This window comes from Hypomesus transpacificus, chromosome 7 (assembly GCF_021917145.1).
Source record: "Hypomesus transpacificus isolate Combined female chromosome 7, fHypTra1, whole genome shotgun sequence".
In the NCBI taxonomy this organism is placed as follows: Eukaryota; Metazoa; Chordata; class Actinopteri; order Osmeriformes; family Osmeridae; genus Hypomesus; species Hypomesus transpacificus.
In genome coordinates, this window is record NC_061066.1 from 4,801,478 (window position 1) to 4,819,974 (window position 18,497).

At 41.1% G+C, this 18,497-nt stretch overlaps 1 protein-coding gene across 4 annotated transcripts in view; it reads left to right on the forward strand.

Moving 5' to 3' along the window:
- ano6 (anoctamin 6) overlaps positions 1-18,497 on the forward strand; it is an 88,850-nt gene that overhangs the window by 16,941 nt on the left and 53,412 nt on the right. For 2 of the 4 annotated variants that reach the window (XM_047022621.1, XM_047022622.1), the window contains exons 4-6: positions 7,604-7,669; positions 12,142-12,429; positions 12,612-12,725. The exons of 1 other annotated variant lie outside the window; for it this stretch is intronic. In XM_047022621.1, coding sequence (XP_046878577.1) covers positions 7,604-7,669; positions 12,142-12,429; positions 12,612-12,725 — 468 coding nt within the window. Of the gene's footprint in view, positions 1-7,578; positions 7,670-12,141; positions 12,430-12,611; positions 12,726-18,497 lie in introns of all 4 variants that reach the window. One more of the 4 variants, XM_047022623.1, reaches the window with a different exon arrangement.

Below are 18,497 nucleotides of genomic sequence, written 5' to 3' on the forward strand. Positions count from 1 at the left end.
TGAAGTCACGAATCAATAAAAAATCAAATGTTTACATTTGTGAATCGATTTGCTAGAAAACTGAATCGCTATTCAAAGGTAAATCTATTTTTCCCCCTCCCCTAATTCAAAGAGTACCATCTGCTAACTCAAAGTGTGTCCAAAATGTTTTTAATAACCTTGAAATGTATGTGGCAAGCAGCTAAGAAGGAAGAGTTTGCCTTTCTTCTGAAAGTCCTTTGCTCATACACCACATAACTGCAGAAATGACTTATTGTGTAATAACCACTCTTGAACAAACTGATGGACAAGTAATTTGTGTACAGACAACTCATAATTAGGGTAACAACCACACACAGTCGTCAACATTCTCAATGGTCAAACCCTGTCCATTGTAATCACAACACTGACCAAAATGTGTATGGAAGCAAATCGTGACCAAAATTCAAATGAAAATGCATTTCCAGAAATGCATTTTCATTTTAAGAATGTGGCTGCATTATTTGACTCATAAATGAAATTAGTAATCAATCATCCTATTTGCATTTTAATTTTCTTCCTTAAGAAGCTCATTCTTTCACTTAATTAAAATGAAAACGAAAAAGACATTTGAAATTTAATTTTCTAAATATGCCCCAGCAAATAGATACCAAAATTCAATTTGAAATGTAAAATTTGAAAATGAAAATGCATTTCCAGGAATGCATTTTCATTTTAAGAACGTGGCTGCAAAATCATGACCACAATTCAAATGAAAATGCATTACAAGAAATGCATTTTCATTTTCAGAACGTGGCTGCAAAATCGTGACCACAATTCAAATTCAAATGCATTTCCAGAAATGCATTTTTATTTTAAGAATGTGGCTGCATTATTTGACTCATAAATAAAATTAGCAATCAATCATCCTATTTGCGTTTGCATTTTCTTCCTCAAGACTGCACATGTTATGCCATAATCAAAAAAAAAACAGAGCGGACATTGCATTTTCATTTTCATGTTCTGCCCGCAAAGAACTGCCCATAATTCGAAAACGAAAATGCATTCTGAGCGGCGCAGTAGAGTGACGTCAGTAGCCACTCTTCTTCAGCTCCCTGCTGACCGAGCTACCCATCTTGTTCGGTAGGGGGTGGTGTGCACATGCGCATTGCATTACATGGCAAATGTGCCGGGAAATTGATTGAATTGCCGGGTCTTTAGAGGACGCATCACAGATCATGGCGCTCCCTCAAATTGTGCAGACACTGATAGAATTAGCTGAGCTGGTAGAAACTAATAATATATCTGAGTCTGATGCCCGTGACCGAGTAGAACAAGTCACAGAGAGCTTGGCTGCATACTCTGCCGTCACAGACGTACACATTAATGAGGTTGCCATAGTAAACCTCTCTTCAGTCCTGGAACGGCTGGATGCTGTGGAGCCTCAAATGGGACGGGGACGACCAACCATCCATATCCCGTTCGAGTCCATCGAAAACTATTTATTTAGGTTGGTTGAGGGCCGGTTCTATGGACTCGTTCTATGGATTCCTGCAATCTGAATTTTAGAATTTTTTATTTTTGGATCAAAATAATGTGACAAATTTTACATTTCAAATTGAATTTTGGTATCTATTTGCTGGGGCATATTTTGAAAATTAAATTTCAAATGTCTTTTTCGTTTTCATTTTAATTAAGTGAAAGAATGAGCAGTCTTAAGGAAGAAAATTAAAATGCAAATAGGATGATTGATTACTAATTTCATTTATGAGTCAAATAATGCAGCCACATTCTTAAAATGAAAATGCATTTCTGGAAATGCATTTTCATTTAAATTTTGGTTACGATTTGCTTCCATAAATGTGAACATAACACAGATAAAAGATGAACATTACAACTAGTGCTGTCAGTTTAACACGTTATTAAGGGCGTAAACGCAAACCCATTTTAACAGGATTTTTTTTTAAATCACGCAATTAACGTTATTTTTGGCCAAGCAAACTTTGTAGTTTTTTTTCACATGCTGACTTTAGAAAAACTACAACACCACACCGGATCTAGCTAGAAACAACAGGCATGCCGCACACACTTGTTTGGGCTTGTGAGCAGGCTAAAGAGTAGTAGGCTAATGCTGTGGACACACTAAATGATTTTTTTGATCTCATAAGATCTTCTAACTGTGAGAGACCACACACATAAAGCCAAAAAATCCTAGATTTAGCCGTTTTGCTCCTACAGTGTGTGATGTGCCATGATTTGACAAAGACAGCACACCACACACAAACAGATTCCAACCTCCGACATCCTTCCGAGCAGATTCGGTCACTCTTTACACACCTCACACAAAGGAAACATCTGATAAAATAATCTGTAGAACCATCAAGATAATCGGGACGTTACCTAGGATTTTCGGAAGGGGCGAAATCGGCCCGATTATCCTGTAGTGTGTCCCCAGCACAGTGGATGGCGAGCGCGAGACGCCGAAATGGATGCCAACAAAATTCTTGAGTAGTCCTTTTGGCTAAACAGACCTCTTGACCTAAAAATGCGTTATAAATGTTGCTCTGATTATATAATTATCAGTGTTGGGGTAGTTACTCAGAAAAAGTAACTAGTTACAAGTTACTTCTGAAAATTGTAACTAGATTACTTTACTAGTTACTGTATTTGAAAAGTAACTTCACTACTACTTACTTTACTTTCAAATTTTTTAAGCAAATGTTCAAATTTACTGCAAAGATACATGGACAAACATCATGGCCCTTTCATCACTTTATTTTTCAATTTTCAATAAAGGGCATCTCTTAGCCTTTCCACATAGTTTATTGTAATTGTAAACATGTAAAACAAAATGGCATATAAAACTCAGCCATTCACTTGAACGAACATTAACCCTGTCCACACTGTCTGACCAAAGAAATATGCCTCACTTTAAAATCTCATTGAATTGACAGCAGTTGAAAGACACCTCTCGCCTGGACAGAGTGCATTTTACTGTAATATTTTTGTCCTTTCGAGCAACAAAGTTAAAATAATGAGAATATCGCCACTGGCTGAACCCTCTTGCCTCCGTCTCATCCATTTTACCGCTTCTCTCCTTCTACGCCAACCTAGTATCAATTATGTGATACTGGGTTGTCAATGTCTACGCACCAGTAGCTACGTTACTCAAATCACTAGTCTCTGTGGCAACGGTGCCCAGACAAGCAAGCACACAGGCAAGCATGCAAGCGCCACTTAAAGAGAACTTTTCGGACTGGCAAAAATTGCTTGGGTAACGCAGGAAAGCGCGTTCCTGAGGTCTAGTAAAGTAGTGTAGTTACCAATATTTTGAGTGTAATGCGTTACTTTACTTCGTTACCTATAATGGTAATATCGTTACTGTAATCCGTTATTTTTTAACCCCTTACCCCCAACACTGATAACTATAATGAAGCAATCAGAAAGGAGTTATATACACACACCGGAAAGTACTTGATTTTTGTTTTGTTTTGCACAGGTCACTTCGGGGGCTCTGTAATAAAGTCTATAAATAAACAAAATGTTTTACCTGGGGGGTATTCCAGGTAGCGGGTTTAACGAACTCTGAGATTAACCCTGAACTCTGAGTTGAGTTACTCTAACATGGGAAACTCCGAAAATTCGGTTCCAGAAAAGTTGATATGAATTTGTTAACTCAACTTGGGAGTACGTCAACTCAGAGTTAAGTGTGGGCATGAGAACTATTAAAAGCCAAAATCAATGGAACTTCGATACTAGGATCCACCATTGCACCCGGCGACAAACAACGTTGTCCTACTCCACTAAACTTCAGATACAAGTTTTATTTTGTGTTTATGGTTGAGCACATATTCCGGGAAAAAAGCAACACGGCTGTAGCATCGTATACAAGTGGCCTGGGAGACAATTGCTGCCGAGTCAATGCATACATTTGAAGGCAAAAGCCAGTCCATATATTGAACATTTAACCCCACTGTCTGTTAATATTACAGGAGAAAAAGTGTTCAATGTTTTATTAAATGTAAAAACATACTACGAACAGGTAACGCATATTTTGCTTAGGCTATACGCTTGTGATTGTAGCCTCGACGTCACCTTAGTTTTAATCATATTCGACATGATGCTAAGTAAATATCAATTGGTGCCTATTTCAATTTGTAGTACCAGTTTCCCCCAACAGAATGCTTTTCATCAAAAGATGATGATGATGATGATTAAGATGACGAAGAGACATTGACTGCTGCCGCAGAAAAGGATGCAGAGAATTGTGTATGGTAGCTACTGGTAGTTCTCTCCCCATCTACTTTTATTTACAGGCTTGTGCGGAATTGTCAGTTACACTCACATTGTGAGAATAATTAATATAAAAAAAAAACGATTTGCACATTCTGATCCTGTCGAACAGAGCATGGATGCTATATACAGTGAGATGTTCATTTAATGGCAGGTGAATTTTGCATGTGGAACTGTGAAATGTGGCTAATGTAATCTCATGTATACCCAGTTAAGTAAAGGAGTTGTACAAATTGCACCTCATGAAGAAAGTGCCAAAAACTGACCAAGATATGGTGTAGGCCTACTTAAGGTAGAAGAATAAAGGCTAATCTCGAAAAAGATTTACCGGAACACCAGTTATGGGAGGATGCATGGTCACAGGTGATGTTAATTGTAAGAACAATAACCTACATTAATATTAATTGTTGAATTTGCTGAATTTCTATTTTGACCAAGAGATGTTGTACTTAGGGCAGAAGAATAAAGGCTGATCTTGTAAGGCTATCAACCTGCCCCCACCTCTCTTATGGTAAAATATGGAGTTACTGGATGGAGTCTCAACTTGATGGCTCTCACATCTGTGTAACTTACTGTAGCATTGCTAGACATGTTGATAAGTAAGGGTCAAGATTCTGGTGTGATTGTAGTTGTTCTTGGGTATAAAAGGAATTGTGAAGCATGGTTCTGTGGATTCTTGATCTCCTGAGACCTTCTCCTCACCTCTGGCTTGTCCTAGTATTCCTTCTTCCTCACCTCATGCTTTCTATCTCTGGTTTACAATAATCATGGTAGAGTAGGCATAAGAGTTAACTTCATTGATTGCATTAATTTGCAATATGATAAAATGTATATATTATTTAACCTTAATTTGACCATTCTTGCTCTGATTTAACCCAAAGAGTCAAATAACTGTAATTCCATTGGCATTGGCATTATTTGGTTAATTTGAATACACTGTTCAGTTTCTCATCTTCCTTCAAATCATAAGGGAATTAGTTTTGGTTGTTTGGCCAATATATTGACCCACAACAACGTTGAAATAGATTTGCTGAAACAACAGTTACAGGACGGTACATCATAGCCGATAGAAATAGGCTACTCATTGTTAGATCTTATTTGTAGGCAATAAAGAAGACCAAATACAATTTCAAATACAGCTGCAAGCAGCGATGCGGGTCCCCCCAAAAATGGCAAAATATTATAAAAATGTACATTTTAGAAGGCCAAGAGTTGGACAACAAGAGACCAAAACTACTTCATGTTGGGCCAACTACAATAGGCTGAATGGGGATTTGAACTCATGAGCATAATATTTCAAGGCAGCCTCTCTGTCCTCTCTGCCACACACCAACTGTTGAGAATATATGAGTAGAAAGGGCAGACTATTAGCTTTGGTCAGCTTTGGGACAAAGGTTAAGAAACGGTTGACATTTCAAAGTGGAATTGCATGAAATTGCGCATGGTATTTCATAATGATGTCATCCTGTTTAACTAAACAGATATTCAAATTTAAGACAGGCTAAAAGACAGCAGCTGGATTCAAACATACAATCTTACACTTTGCAGGTCACTGTCCCAGTCCATTGAGCTATTCTAAGTGTTGAATATTGTCATGTTCAGTTACTGTATAAAAAAGTAAGCTGTTTCTTCTGTGGTAAGAGTTGTTAGATTCAGCCAAAGTTTAAACTACTCAAATTCAATCATATTTTAACGTACCAAGGTGAATTTGTTGATGGTACTTCAGAGTGATGTCATCTTGAACCCAATAAGATTTGAAAACCATCAGTCAAAATTATATTTGATTTATTAACACAAAGATATTGAGGCAATGTGTACATTTACATAAATACACTTCTTTCAGCCATTTTGTATTGCATTTCTTACTCAATTTGACCCTTTATAAAAACATGTCTTCTACACATCTAGAACAAATTTCAAGTCGATTGGATCAATGGTTCATGAGGAGAAGGGTTTTGAAGGTTGTACCAAATTTGGACAGTACCAGAAAAAGTCTGACAATATGGGTCCTTGAGGCTTTTTTGTTCCCCATGGGGAATAAGGCATGTATACCAATTGTCAGGCATTTTGGAGTAATGGGGCGCTGGGGAAATCACGTAGACTTTGGGCATGTTTTATAGCGCCACCTATGAGCGCACATGGGCCACTAGCCGTCTGGGAGTGATGAGTGACTGGTTGTATTATTGGGCCAAATTGGAAAAAATCGGGTCCAGGACTTTTTGAGCTATTGGGCCATTTAGCGGAGAAATATAATAATAAGAATAAGAATACTAACAAAAACAATAAGTTTCCTCCTACCGGAGGAACCCTAATAATAAGAATACTAACAATTTGTCTTTATTTCAGTGCCAAAAGGCATTTTGTCAAATCTGAGTGCAAGTCCACGTATCCACAAGTCCTAGTATCACTAGCGATGAAGACCCAAGGGCTGAGAATGTTGCTAAAATAAATTACAGATTGTGACAGGAAACGGTAACGTTAACTTAGGTATTCATCAGGGAATTAAAGTACATCAAACCGCATTCTTAAAATTGTCTCCCGGCGTATAACTAAGCTAATTAAATTTAGTTCGAGATCGCTCGGCTGAACCAGGAAATTATATGCCTTGTCTGCCAACGCTATCAGGCTAAGAAAGTGGGAGGGGATTGGTAGAAACGCAGAGTTTGGCATGGAAAATCTGCTAGCGAGAAGGTTAGTTTCAAGGAGTAAGTTACCATGGAAACTTACCAAAAGGTTTAGTTTCCTCTCTTTCTGGAACGGAAACCTTGGAGTAAGCCTCTTTTCAGGGTTAAACAACTCAACGTTTTCACTAAACCCGCTACCTGGAATACCCCCCTGACCTTTCTATCCTTTCCCAACACAAAGATTGGTTTTAAATAGAAATACTGAACAGCTGTCATTATGTAGCTGGGGATTGTTAACCCTTTGACGTGCGGAAATTGTATGGCAATTCGATTTTAATATGTCATAATCAATTTCTGGAACGTTGAGATTGAAACAAACTCACGCGCAAAAAGAACTCACGCTGGGGTGACAGTCAAGAAATTTGGAAACGTTTGAAAGGGTTAAAGACTGCACTTTGTTAGGCATGCACTTAATTTACGTGCTGATATCCTCGTAGCTTTTTCAACTGATACCCACTAATATATTCTGGTGTTTATAACTGTAAACTACAGTGGTAATACATTAAATAATGTATATAGACAAACAGCTGAACTATAGAGCTCAGAATGCTCTCAACACAGTCAGAAATATTTCACTGCAAACTATTAATCCAAAACCATAACCACAGATAAGAATGATTGCGAATTGTGGTTTTAAACACAGGATCAATTATTGTTGTTCTTCCCAGCGGAGGCGAGAGTACTTTGAAGCCAGCTTGATGAAGATGAAGATGGAATTGGAAGCTACCAGATCTGTAAGTGGGCCATGACAATCACATACATGAGTCATGTAAAATTAAAAAAAGTATAAACAAAAAACTATTTTGAAATTTGACAGTATTTCAGTCAGTTGAAACCAATATCTATTTAGTTCTGCTAATGCCATGTAGGTACGCTAGCCTGGCTCTGCCCGCCTACGTACTTCCGCTCAATTTTCATTTTACTTCTGTACTAAGTCTGGGATTTCGGTGTATTTTTTTTTGGTTTTTGGAAACAACATTTTTGTAGGTCCAATCAGCGAACAGAGGGAGTGGCTGAGAACGATGACGTTGATGTTGTGTGCTAGTTTGAGTTGTAGTTCAGTAATGGCGGCGGAGAAAAATGCGAGTGAAGCTATTTGTTCCGTTGTGGCAACGCTGCCGAATATCCACAGCAAGAACAATCCTTGCTGAGTTTTGTTGGTCGCCATGATGTTGTGGCCCTCCTCCCCACGGGGTTCGGGAAAAGTTTGATTTTCCAGCTACGGCAGCAAGCTCCGTTACAGTAGTTGTGAAGGAGTTGGCTAAGGTGAACGCTAACGATTGGTTATGGCAGATCAGAGTGGCTCTGGACAGATCCAATAGTTTTAAACTTCAAAAGAGTACCTGCCTTCAAGGAAGTTAACGCTTGTCAATGGAGCGATCCCATACTCTCTGTACAAAGGAAATGTACAACAGTCTGGTTAGGACCAGGCTATAGGCACGCCACACTCGCATGAAACTGGAAACTCTTAACTTTACAACGTGATCAAAAACAGCTCTGTGTGTCCAAAATATTATGTTATTTCACTGTCTCTTAGTTTGTGGGAATCAGAGGAGACGTGTTTTTAAAACAATCCAATAACAAAACTTCTGTGGAAGTTTTGTTTCTCCTATCGCAATCCACTGTGGAAATATACATTCTGATAGGTTAAATGTTGAACACTTGAATGAACGATTCACAGTATTTCTTGTACCTCAACTAGAAAGTTTTGCAATTCCATCAAGTGGTTTGTTTATCATCTTAGACTAAGTAATCAGAATCAGAAAGGGTTTTAATTGCCCTGAAAGTTTGCACAGACAAGGAATGTACTTTGGCAGAAAGTTGCATACATTAAACATATAGGCAGTGTTGGGGTAGTTACTCTGAAAAAGTAACTAGTTACAAGTTACTAGTTACTTCTGAAAATTGTAACTAGATTACTTTACTAGTTACTGCATTTGAAAAGTAACTTCACTACTATTTACTTTACTTTAAAAAAAATTAAGCAAATGTCCACATTTACCGCAAAGATACATGGACAAACATCATGGCCCTTTCATTACTTTATTTTTCAATTTTCAATAAGGGCATCTCTTAGCCTTTCCACACAGTGTATTGTAATTGTAAACGTGTAAAACAAAATGGCAAATAAAACTCAGCCATTCACTTGAACAAATATTAAGCCTGTCCACACTATCTGACCAAAGAAATATGCCTCACTTTAAAATGTCATTGAGTTGACAGCAGTTGAAAGACACCTCTCGCCTGGACATACAGTGCATTTTACTGTAATATTTTTGTCCTTTCGAGCAACAAAGTTAAAATAATGAGAATATCGCCACTGGCTGAACCCTGAATCCTGTCTCCGTCTCATCCATGTTCCCGCTTCCCTCTTTCTACGCCAACCTAGCATCATGTGATACTGAGTTGTCAATAGGTGCGTTCGACTTCATGCAGCGCCGGCGTCGTCTGCATGAAGTCAGCCCATGTCGAACGCGCCTAATGTCTACGCACCAGCAGCCACGTCACTCAAATCACTCAAATCGGTCTCTGTGGCAACGGTGCCCAGACAAGCATGTAAGCGCCACTAAAAGATAACTTTTCGGACCGGCAAAAATGGCTTGGGTAACGCAGGAAAGCGCGTTCCCGAGGTCTAGTAAAGTAGTGTAGTTACCAATATTTTGAGTGTAATGCGTTACTTTACTTCGTTACCTATAAAAGTAATATAGTTACTGTAATCCGTTACTTTGTACCTCGTTACCCCCAACACTGCATATAGGAATCGTAAAAACTTAAATATGTGGACTAACTATACTAAAGGTGCATACATTAAACATATAGGAATCTTAAAAACTTTTATATATGGACTAACTATACTAAAGGTACATAGTCAAGCAAAACTAAGGGGATTTAGAATAAAAATAAAATATACAATAACATGTAAAGGAGCCATCATTTACAAAATAAAAATAAAAATTACATTTACATGTATTCATTTAGCAGACGCTTTTATCCAAAGCGACTTCCAAGAGAGAGCTTTAAAAAGTGCATAGGTCACTGATAATAACAACAAGATAGCCCCAAAGCATTGCGGGCAGCCACAACAAGAAGCACACATTGTGAACAACCAAAAAATAAGTGCCAAAGGGAAGAACCATAAGAGCATGTAGTTAAGCAAGTTACAATTAAACAACCTGAATCAATAAGTGCAAGTGTACCTGTAGAAAAGCAAGCAACAGTCAAAAAATAAAATAATATTAGCTAAAATAGAATATTTCGCAGCGAATACAACAGTTTAAATCAGTTACCACTAACCAACAAGAGCAACAAGTCTCTAAGCAAGAGTCATTGTGATCCTTGAGGTAACTAGCACTGGGTTCAGCAAACCATTCCTTAGTACCGTTGTACTCCCGGAACTCTTGAATCTAATGCGGGCCGTGATGGGTAGCCGTGGAGGTCCTCGGGGGTAGGCAGATTGCAGCCGATCACCTTCTCAGCAGTGTGGATGATACATTGCAGTCTGCTCTTGTCCTTGGCAGTGGCAGCAGCGTACCAGATGGTGATGGAAGAGGTGAGGATGGACTCAATGATGGCTGTGTAGAATTGCACCCTCATTGTCTTTGGCAGGTTGGATTTCTTCAGCTGCCGTAGGAAGTACATCCTCTGTTGTACTTTCTTGGTGAGGGAGCTGATGTTCAGTTCCCACTTGAGGTCCTGGGAGAGGATGGTGCCCAGGAAGCGGAAAGACTCCACAGTGTTGACTGGGGAGTCGCACAGGGTGATGGGGGTGAATGGGGCTGTGTTCTTCCTGAAGTCCACAACCATCTCCACTGTCTTGAGAGCATTGAGCCTCTAAGTTGTTCTGGCTACACCAGGTCACCAGGTTGTCGGCTTCCCACCTGTAATCAGACTCGTCCCCGCAGAGATGAGCCCAATGAGAGTGGTGTCGTCTGCGACTTTCAGGAGTTTGACGGACGGATGACTGGAGGTGCAGCTGTTGGTGTATAGGGAGAAGAGCAGACGGGAAAGGATGCAGCCCTGAGGAGATCTGGTGCTGATGGATCCGGAGTCAGAGACTTGTTATCCCAGTTTAACACACTGCTTCCTGTCAAACAGGAAGTCTGTGATCCACCTGCAGGTGAAATCAGGCACACAGCTGGGAGAGCTTGTCCTGAAGCAGGGCAGGGATGATGGTATTGAAGGCAGAGCTGAAGTCCACAAACAGGATCCTGGCGTAGGATGCTGGGGAGTCCAGGTGCTGTAGGGTGGAGGGACGTGAACTGCATCGTCCACAGACCTGTTCGCTCTGTAGGCAAACTGCACGGGGTCCAGTAGAGGGTCTGTGATGGATTTAAGGTGTGCCAGCACCAGGCGCTCGAAATACTTCATTACCACAGATGTCAGGGCGACGGGTCTGTAGTTATTATGTCCTGTTGGCCTTGGCTTTTTGGGCAAAGGGATGATGGTGGAGGACTTGAGACAGGCTGGCACATGGCATGTCTCCAGGGAGGTGTTAAAGATGTAGATAAACACCGGAAGCAGCTGTTCAGCACAGTGCTTCAGGATGGCAGGAGAAACAGCGTCTGGCCCAGCTGCTTTGCGTGGGTTCTGCCTCTTGAAAAGTCTGTTAACTTCACCCTCCTGAATGGAGAGTGTCGTCGCTGTGTGGATAGGGGGGAGGGGGGGAGGAGGGGAGGGAAGGGATAGTTCAGGACAGTCCAATTGTCTTTCAAATCGACAGTAGAACTCATTCAGGTCGTTGGCCAGGCGAGAGTCGTTAGTGGAGTGGGGTGGGGGTGCACACTGATGTCTGAGTTTCATTGTACCAACTGCAACAACAGCGTAGGCATTTCCAGACAGTTGGCTTTGTTATTGTGGTGTCATGTAGAAACATTTCTTTGAGTTCTCTTTATTTAGTCATATAACCAAAGCAGTACAATACAGACATTCAGTGAAATAAAATGTTGTGCCTCCCAGACCCACGGGTGTACATAATAAAACAAATAAGTAAAACATTTTTTTTATAATAATGTATTTGGGTGGTTATAGTCCTCATAGTAAGAAGCAGTCTAGCAGAGCATGCCCTGATGCTATGGAACTTTTTTTATTTAAAGGAAGTTGTAGTTGTTTATAGAATGTCAGTTTCAGGTTTCTAAAGATGATTGTATTGCAGACATACGAGCTATTACTCTTTCTCTTACAACCTCCCCTTCTCTTCTGAAAACAGGTGGTTGATGAAAAACTAATATTTGTCAAGGTCCACATGCCATGGGACTTATTGTGCACCTACGCTGAGGTTCTCCACATCAAGATGCCCATCCAGCCTAACGATCTCTCGTCCCAGTCTTCACCTTTTAGCTTCCTCTCCTGCCTAACCAAATTCTTCTACCCCAGCGAGGAGGTGCTTTCCAAAGAGACAGAGTATTTTACTGCCCCCTTCGAGAAAGATCGTCTTGAGTACTTCTGTGTGAAGGACCAGGACCTCTTTTTCCCACCATCCATGAGGAGTAGGATGGCAAGTTAAGCTCTTACAAATTCCCACTGTTTACATACAGGTAACCAACTGGTTTGCTTGGTATAGCCCTATTGACATACTTGTAAAAGGCATGCAGTATACCAAGGTAATATACAATAATATCGCTAACTTAATGTTAAAGTTTGGTATAGCACAAATTCTTATTTTTTCCCTACATTTAGGCATATTATATCCTTAGCCGAGCCCCTTATGAGGTGCGAGGGAACCTGAAGAAGTTTGGCATCAGTAAGTTGCTGGATAGCGGAGTGTATAAGGCTGCCTATCCTCTCCATGATGTAAGTATGGATTAGAAGTTAATAGTTAATGTATATTTCCTATACAATGGCTTCAGATATTCAAGTATTCTGACCCCTCTTTTAGTAAATTTGATTGTGTCGTAGATATTTGGCCATCAGTCTAAATTCAATTCCATTCCATTCAATCCCATAACAAACTGCTCAAAGAACTTCACACACTGCATGTTCTTGGGTCCTGAGCAACAGCTTGGCTAATTTTCAACTACATACAATGCCCGGTTCTTGAGAGAATAGAGACACACACACAGAAAAAGATCCCTACGTTCGGACTGCAATTAGTCTAGGGCTGTTGTAATAGAATATTTTAGTAATCGAGTATTCTACCGAAAATTCCATCGATTAATCAAGTAATCGGATAACATTTTATTTTGCTTAATTAAGTAGCAATAGTAAATATACTAGATAAAATAACAGGTCTCTTAAAATGAACAACTAATAGGTTTCCTTTTAAAGGAAAATCTACGTTTCAATTTTTTTATGCAAATAATGAAATGCATATAAATGTTCTCATTTTCTGAGATGCAAAAACAAATACAAATATATTGCTTTCCAATTACTTTTTCAGTTCTTAAGTATTAAAACTAAGGCATATATTAAAATAAATAATAATACAAAAACGCTGCCTTTAAGTTGTGCAACTTAACTTTCAGAACAAAAAGTTTCAACATTTACAGCTCAGGCATAACATAAGCCTTTACCACATTCATGAGAATAGGCTAAACCTCCTTAAATGTCTCTCTCTCGACGTGTGTTGGTGCAAGTCTTTAAAGGAGCTCATGATTGCAATGAAGAAAGGTAAGCATGTCAACATGCTCAGAACTGAGGCTTGCCCTGCGCTTTGAAGCAATGTTTCCTGCTGCTGAAAACAGGTGCTCTGATGGCGTGGATGTGGCTGGAATACACAGCAAGGTATTTGCCAGCTTTGCCAGTGTTGGATTAGCCTAGCTCTGCCCTCCTACGTACTTCCGCTCAATTTGGATTTTGCTTCTGTACCAGGTCTGGGAGCTTGACTTTGAAGTCGGTTTCCAGAAACAAATGTTTTGAGGTCCAATCAGGAGTGGCTGAGAACGATGACGTTAATGTCGTGCACTCGTTTGAGCAGTTCATTAATGGCGGCGGAGAAAGATGCGAGCGAAGCTATTCTGCGGTTGAAAATTAACTATAAGTAGTCATAATTTACAATCTAACCTAAAAATATAGCTGCAAGCAGCAATGTGGTGGCCAAGCAGGTCAGATGACCCAGAAGAAACTTTCGACATCTAGTGACTGTGGTTTACCTGGCTTTCTTTGCAGTGGCTTATAGTCTCGCTAAATAGAGAATCAGAAACATGACAAGCCTGTCAGCTTTGGCTGGATTTGAACCTCTGACGTTGACCAATTTATCCTAGTGAGCTATTCTCAGTGCTGGAAATCATATTTCAGTGACTGCGTAAAAATATAAGGAATTTTTCCTGTGGCAAGCGGTTGTCAGACTTGTCCCAAGTTTAAACAGCTGTAATTCAGTCCTATTTTGATATGTCAATGTGATTGTGGTCTGAAGATAATCTGTGTTAGAGTTGGTGAATATTTGATACATTTTGTAGCAGGAGTAGGACAAAAACGTTTTATTAGTTAATTCAAAATGGCGGCATCAATTTGGCTGTTATCACGAGTTAACATGTGTCAGACATGGGATCGCCCCCCTAGAGGTTAGAGGACACATATCTGTAAAGCACAATAAATCTGACTCTTCTTGAGTATAGATCCCCTGAGATTGAAACATTATCATTACCATTATGATTATACTGTTAGACAGCTACTGTGGCATACCTGGCTTCACTAAACAGATAAACAAGTATCATGATATACGTGATGACTGTGGCTGGATTCGAACCTATGACCTTGCACTTTAGAGTCAACGTCTGAACCCGTCTTATCCCAGTGAGCTATTCTCAGTGCTAGGAATTACTGTTTTCAGTTACTGTCTAAAAAAAAGTGAGACGTTTTTCCTGTGGGAAGCGTTGTCAGATTTGACCCAAGTATAAAAAGCTGTAATTCAGTCATATTTTGACAAATCAAGGTGATTGTAATCTGAAAATGATTTCATTACATGTACATGAAAATAGGAGTAACGGCAAACGAGGAGTTCAAAAAAGTATGTTTTTATGAAAATTCCAAATGGCCGACGCCCAAAATGGTGGAAACGGGACAATGTGATATATTTTGACTTGGTATGCCACGTAGAATCAGGAGACCAATCTTGTGATTTATGACAAATCTGTTCAGAAGTAATGATGCAAGAAATCCGATACACTGGCTAGATGTAGATTCACTATATCTACAAAGCACAATAAATCGGACTCTTCATGAGTATAAATCCCCTGAGAATTAAACATTATCGTGGCCATTATGATTATACTGCTCGACAGCTACTGTCGCATACCTGGCTTCACTAAACACATAAACCAGTATCATGACATGCCTGAGACTTTGGCTGGATTCAAACCTACGACTTTGCACTTCAACGGAGCCTGTCTTATCCCAGTGAGCCATTGTCAGCGCTGGGAATTGCTGTGTACAGTTACTGAATACAAAAAGCAAGCCGTTTATCCGGTGGCACGCATGGTCAGATAATCTGTGCCAAATCTGGTGAATATTGGATACATTGTGTAGGAGTAAGGAAAAAAGTTTTATTCATTCATTCAAAATGGCGGCCTCATCAATTCGTCTGGTATCACGCGTTAACATGCCTCAGACGTGGGATCTCCTAAGATACATAGGAATGACTTAAATACGCCAAACAAATCAACAGTTATTGGTCAAAACACAATCCTACCTATTGTAATGCCCCCTAGAGGTCAAATGACACTACCTGTCTCAAACCTCTTAATAAGAGGGCCTTGAGTCCATACACCAAGTTTGGAGTCAATGCATCAAAGCTTGGCTAAGATATTACCTCACTTCCCTTTTTCCGGATCAGTTGCTCAATTTGATTGGCTGTAACTAACAAACGGTTGCAGAAATCAAAACGCCATGTGATGTCTTTTGTGAGGCTTGGTCTGAAGATAAATGGTGCCAAATTTTTGCCTATTGCAGCGCCACCTAGAGGTGAAATAGCATGACCTATTTTGGACTTCTTTAGAACAGGGTCCCTCGTCCCTATACCAAATTTGTTGTCAATGCAGTAAAGAGGTGCTGAGATATGACCTCACTTCTTTTATGGTGGCTTGGTTGACGACTTTGATTGGCTGATGACTTTGATTGGCTGTTCCAGTCAAAAAGTGTAGAAAATCAAAAAAACTTGTGATGTCTTTTGTGATGCTTGATCTGAAGATAAATGGTGCAATTTTTTTGCCTATTGCAGCGCCACCTAGAGGTGAAATGGCATGACCTATTTTGGACTTCTTTAGAACAGGGTCCCTAGTCCCTATACCATATTTGTTGTCAATGCAGTAAAGAGGTGCTAAGATATGACCTCACTTCTTTTATGGTGGCTTGGTTGATGACTTTGTTTGGCTGTTCCAGTCAAAAGGTTTAGATAATCAAAAAAACATGTGATTTCTTTTGTGTGGCTTGGCTGAAGATGATCTGTGCCAAATTTGGTGAAGATTGGACAAACCTTATAGGAGAGGTAGCAAAAAAACGTTATATTCAAAATGGAATGCGAGACATGAAACTTGGTGAAATTGATGAGGGGACTGGTCCCAAATAGTGTGCCAAAATTCACAACTTCTGACCATTTGGTTCTAGGGGCTGCCATAGACTCCCATGGCAGAAGAAGATGTATAATAATAATAATAAGAAGAATACGTAGAAACACTTAAGGTGGCTTTGCCGCTTCGCGGCTTGGCCACCAAAAACAGATAGTGCAAAAGAACGATACAATAGTGCAAATTGCGATGTGCAGGGTGTCATTGTGCAGGTTGTGATTTAAAGTCATTGAGAGTCCTTGGCCTTGTTAAAGTGGCCAACAGCGGATGGGAAGAAACTGTTCTTGTGGCGTGAGGTTTTGGTCTTGATGGACCGCAGCCGTCTGCCGGAGGGAAGTAGCTGGAACAGGGAGTGTCCAGGGTGGGAGGGGTCAGCCACAATCTTCCTCGCTCGCCTCAGGGACCTCGAGGTGTGCAGGTCCTCGAGGGAAGGCAGATTGCAGCCGATCACCTTCTCAGCAGTGCGGATGATACGCTGCAGTCTGTTCTTGTCCTTGGCAGTGGCAGCAGCGTACCAGTTGGTGATAAAAGAAGTGAGGATGGACTCAATGATGGCTGTGTAGAAGTGCACCATCATTGTCTTTGGCAGGTTGAATTTCTTCAGCTGCCGTAGGAAGTACATCCTCTGGTGAGGGAGCTGATGTTCAGTTCCCACTTGAGGTCCTGGGAGAGGATGGTGCCCAGGAAGCGGAAGGACTCCACAGTGCTGACTGGGGAGTCACTCAGGGTGATGGGGGTGAGTGGGGCTGTGTTCTTCCTGAAGTCCACAACCATCTCCACTGTCTTAAGAGCATTGAGCTCTAAGTTGTTCTGGCTACACCAAGTCACCAGGTTGTCAGCTTCCCACCTGTAGTCAGACTTGTCCCCGTCAGAGATGAGCCCAATCAGGGTGGTGTCGTCCACAAACTTCAAGCGTTTGACAGATGGATGACTCGAGGTGCAGCTGTTGGTGTACTGGGAGAAGAGCAGAGGAGAAAGGACGCAGCCCTGAGGAGATCCGGTGCTGATGGACCGGGAGTCAGAGACTTGTGTTCCCAGCTTAACGCACTGCTTCCTGTCAGACAGGAAGTCTGTGATCCACCTGCAGGTGGAATCGGGCACGTTCAGCTGGGAGAGCTTGTCCTGTGGTAGGGCGGGGATGATGGTGTTGAAGGCAGAGCTGAAGTCCACAAACAGGATCCTGGCGTAGGAAGCTGGGGAGTCCAGATACTGTAGGGTGAAGTGGAGGGCCATGTTAACAGTATCATCCACAGACCTGTTGGCTCTGTAGGCAAACTGCAGTGGGTCCAGGAAGGGGTCTGTGATGGATTTGAGGTGTGCCAGCACAAGGCGCTCAAAAGACTTAATTACCACAGAGGTCAGGGCGACGGGTCTGTAGTCATTAAGTCCTGTTGGCCTTGGCTTTTTGGGCACAGGGATGATGGTGGAGGACTTGAGACAGGCTGGAACATAGCATGTCTCCAGGGAGGTGTTAAAGATGTTTGTAAACACAGGAGACAGCTGGTCAGCGCAGTGCTTGAGGGTGGCAGGAGAGACATAGTCCGGCCCAGCTGCTTTGCGGGGTTCTGCCTCTTGAAAAGTCTGTTAACTTCACCCTCCTGAATGGAGAGAGTCGTCACTGTAGAGGGGGGAGGGGGGAGGCCACATGGATGGGAAGGGGTAGTTCAGGACTGTCCAATTGTCTTTTGAATCTGCAGTAGAACTTGTTCTGGTCGTTGGCCTGGCGGGAGTCGTTGGTGGAGTGGGGGGCTATTGGGATGCTGCAGCATGGACGACGTGCTGTTGTGGAATGCTAGCTGGAACTTGCAATGAACGCACACCACAGCGTTCTCTTTAGTTTTTAATTTAAAAGGATCCCAAACCTTTGAGATTTTCGGTAGTTTTCTCTTCGTTTCTTCTCTCCCTTCTTCCATTTTGAAGCTTGCACGCGCAGGCCCGTAACGGAAACACATGAGGCCCCCCCGCAGAATAAGTCTGAGAGCCCCCCCCCCCCTCCCCCACATATGTAAGGGATAATGTAATACAAATACCGACGGGCCGAACAGGACCCAGACGCAATCAA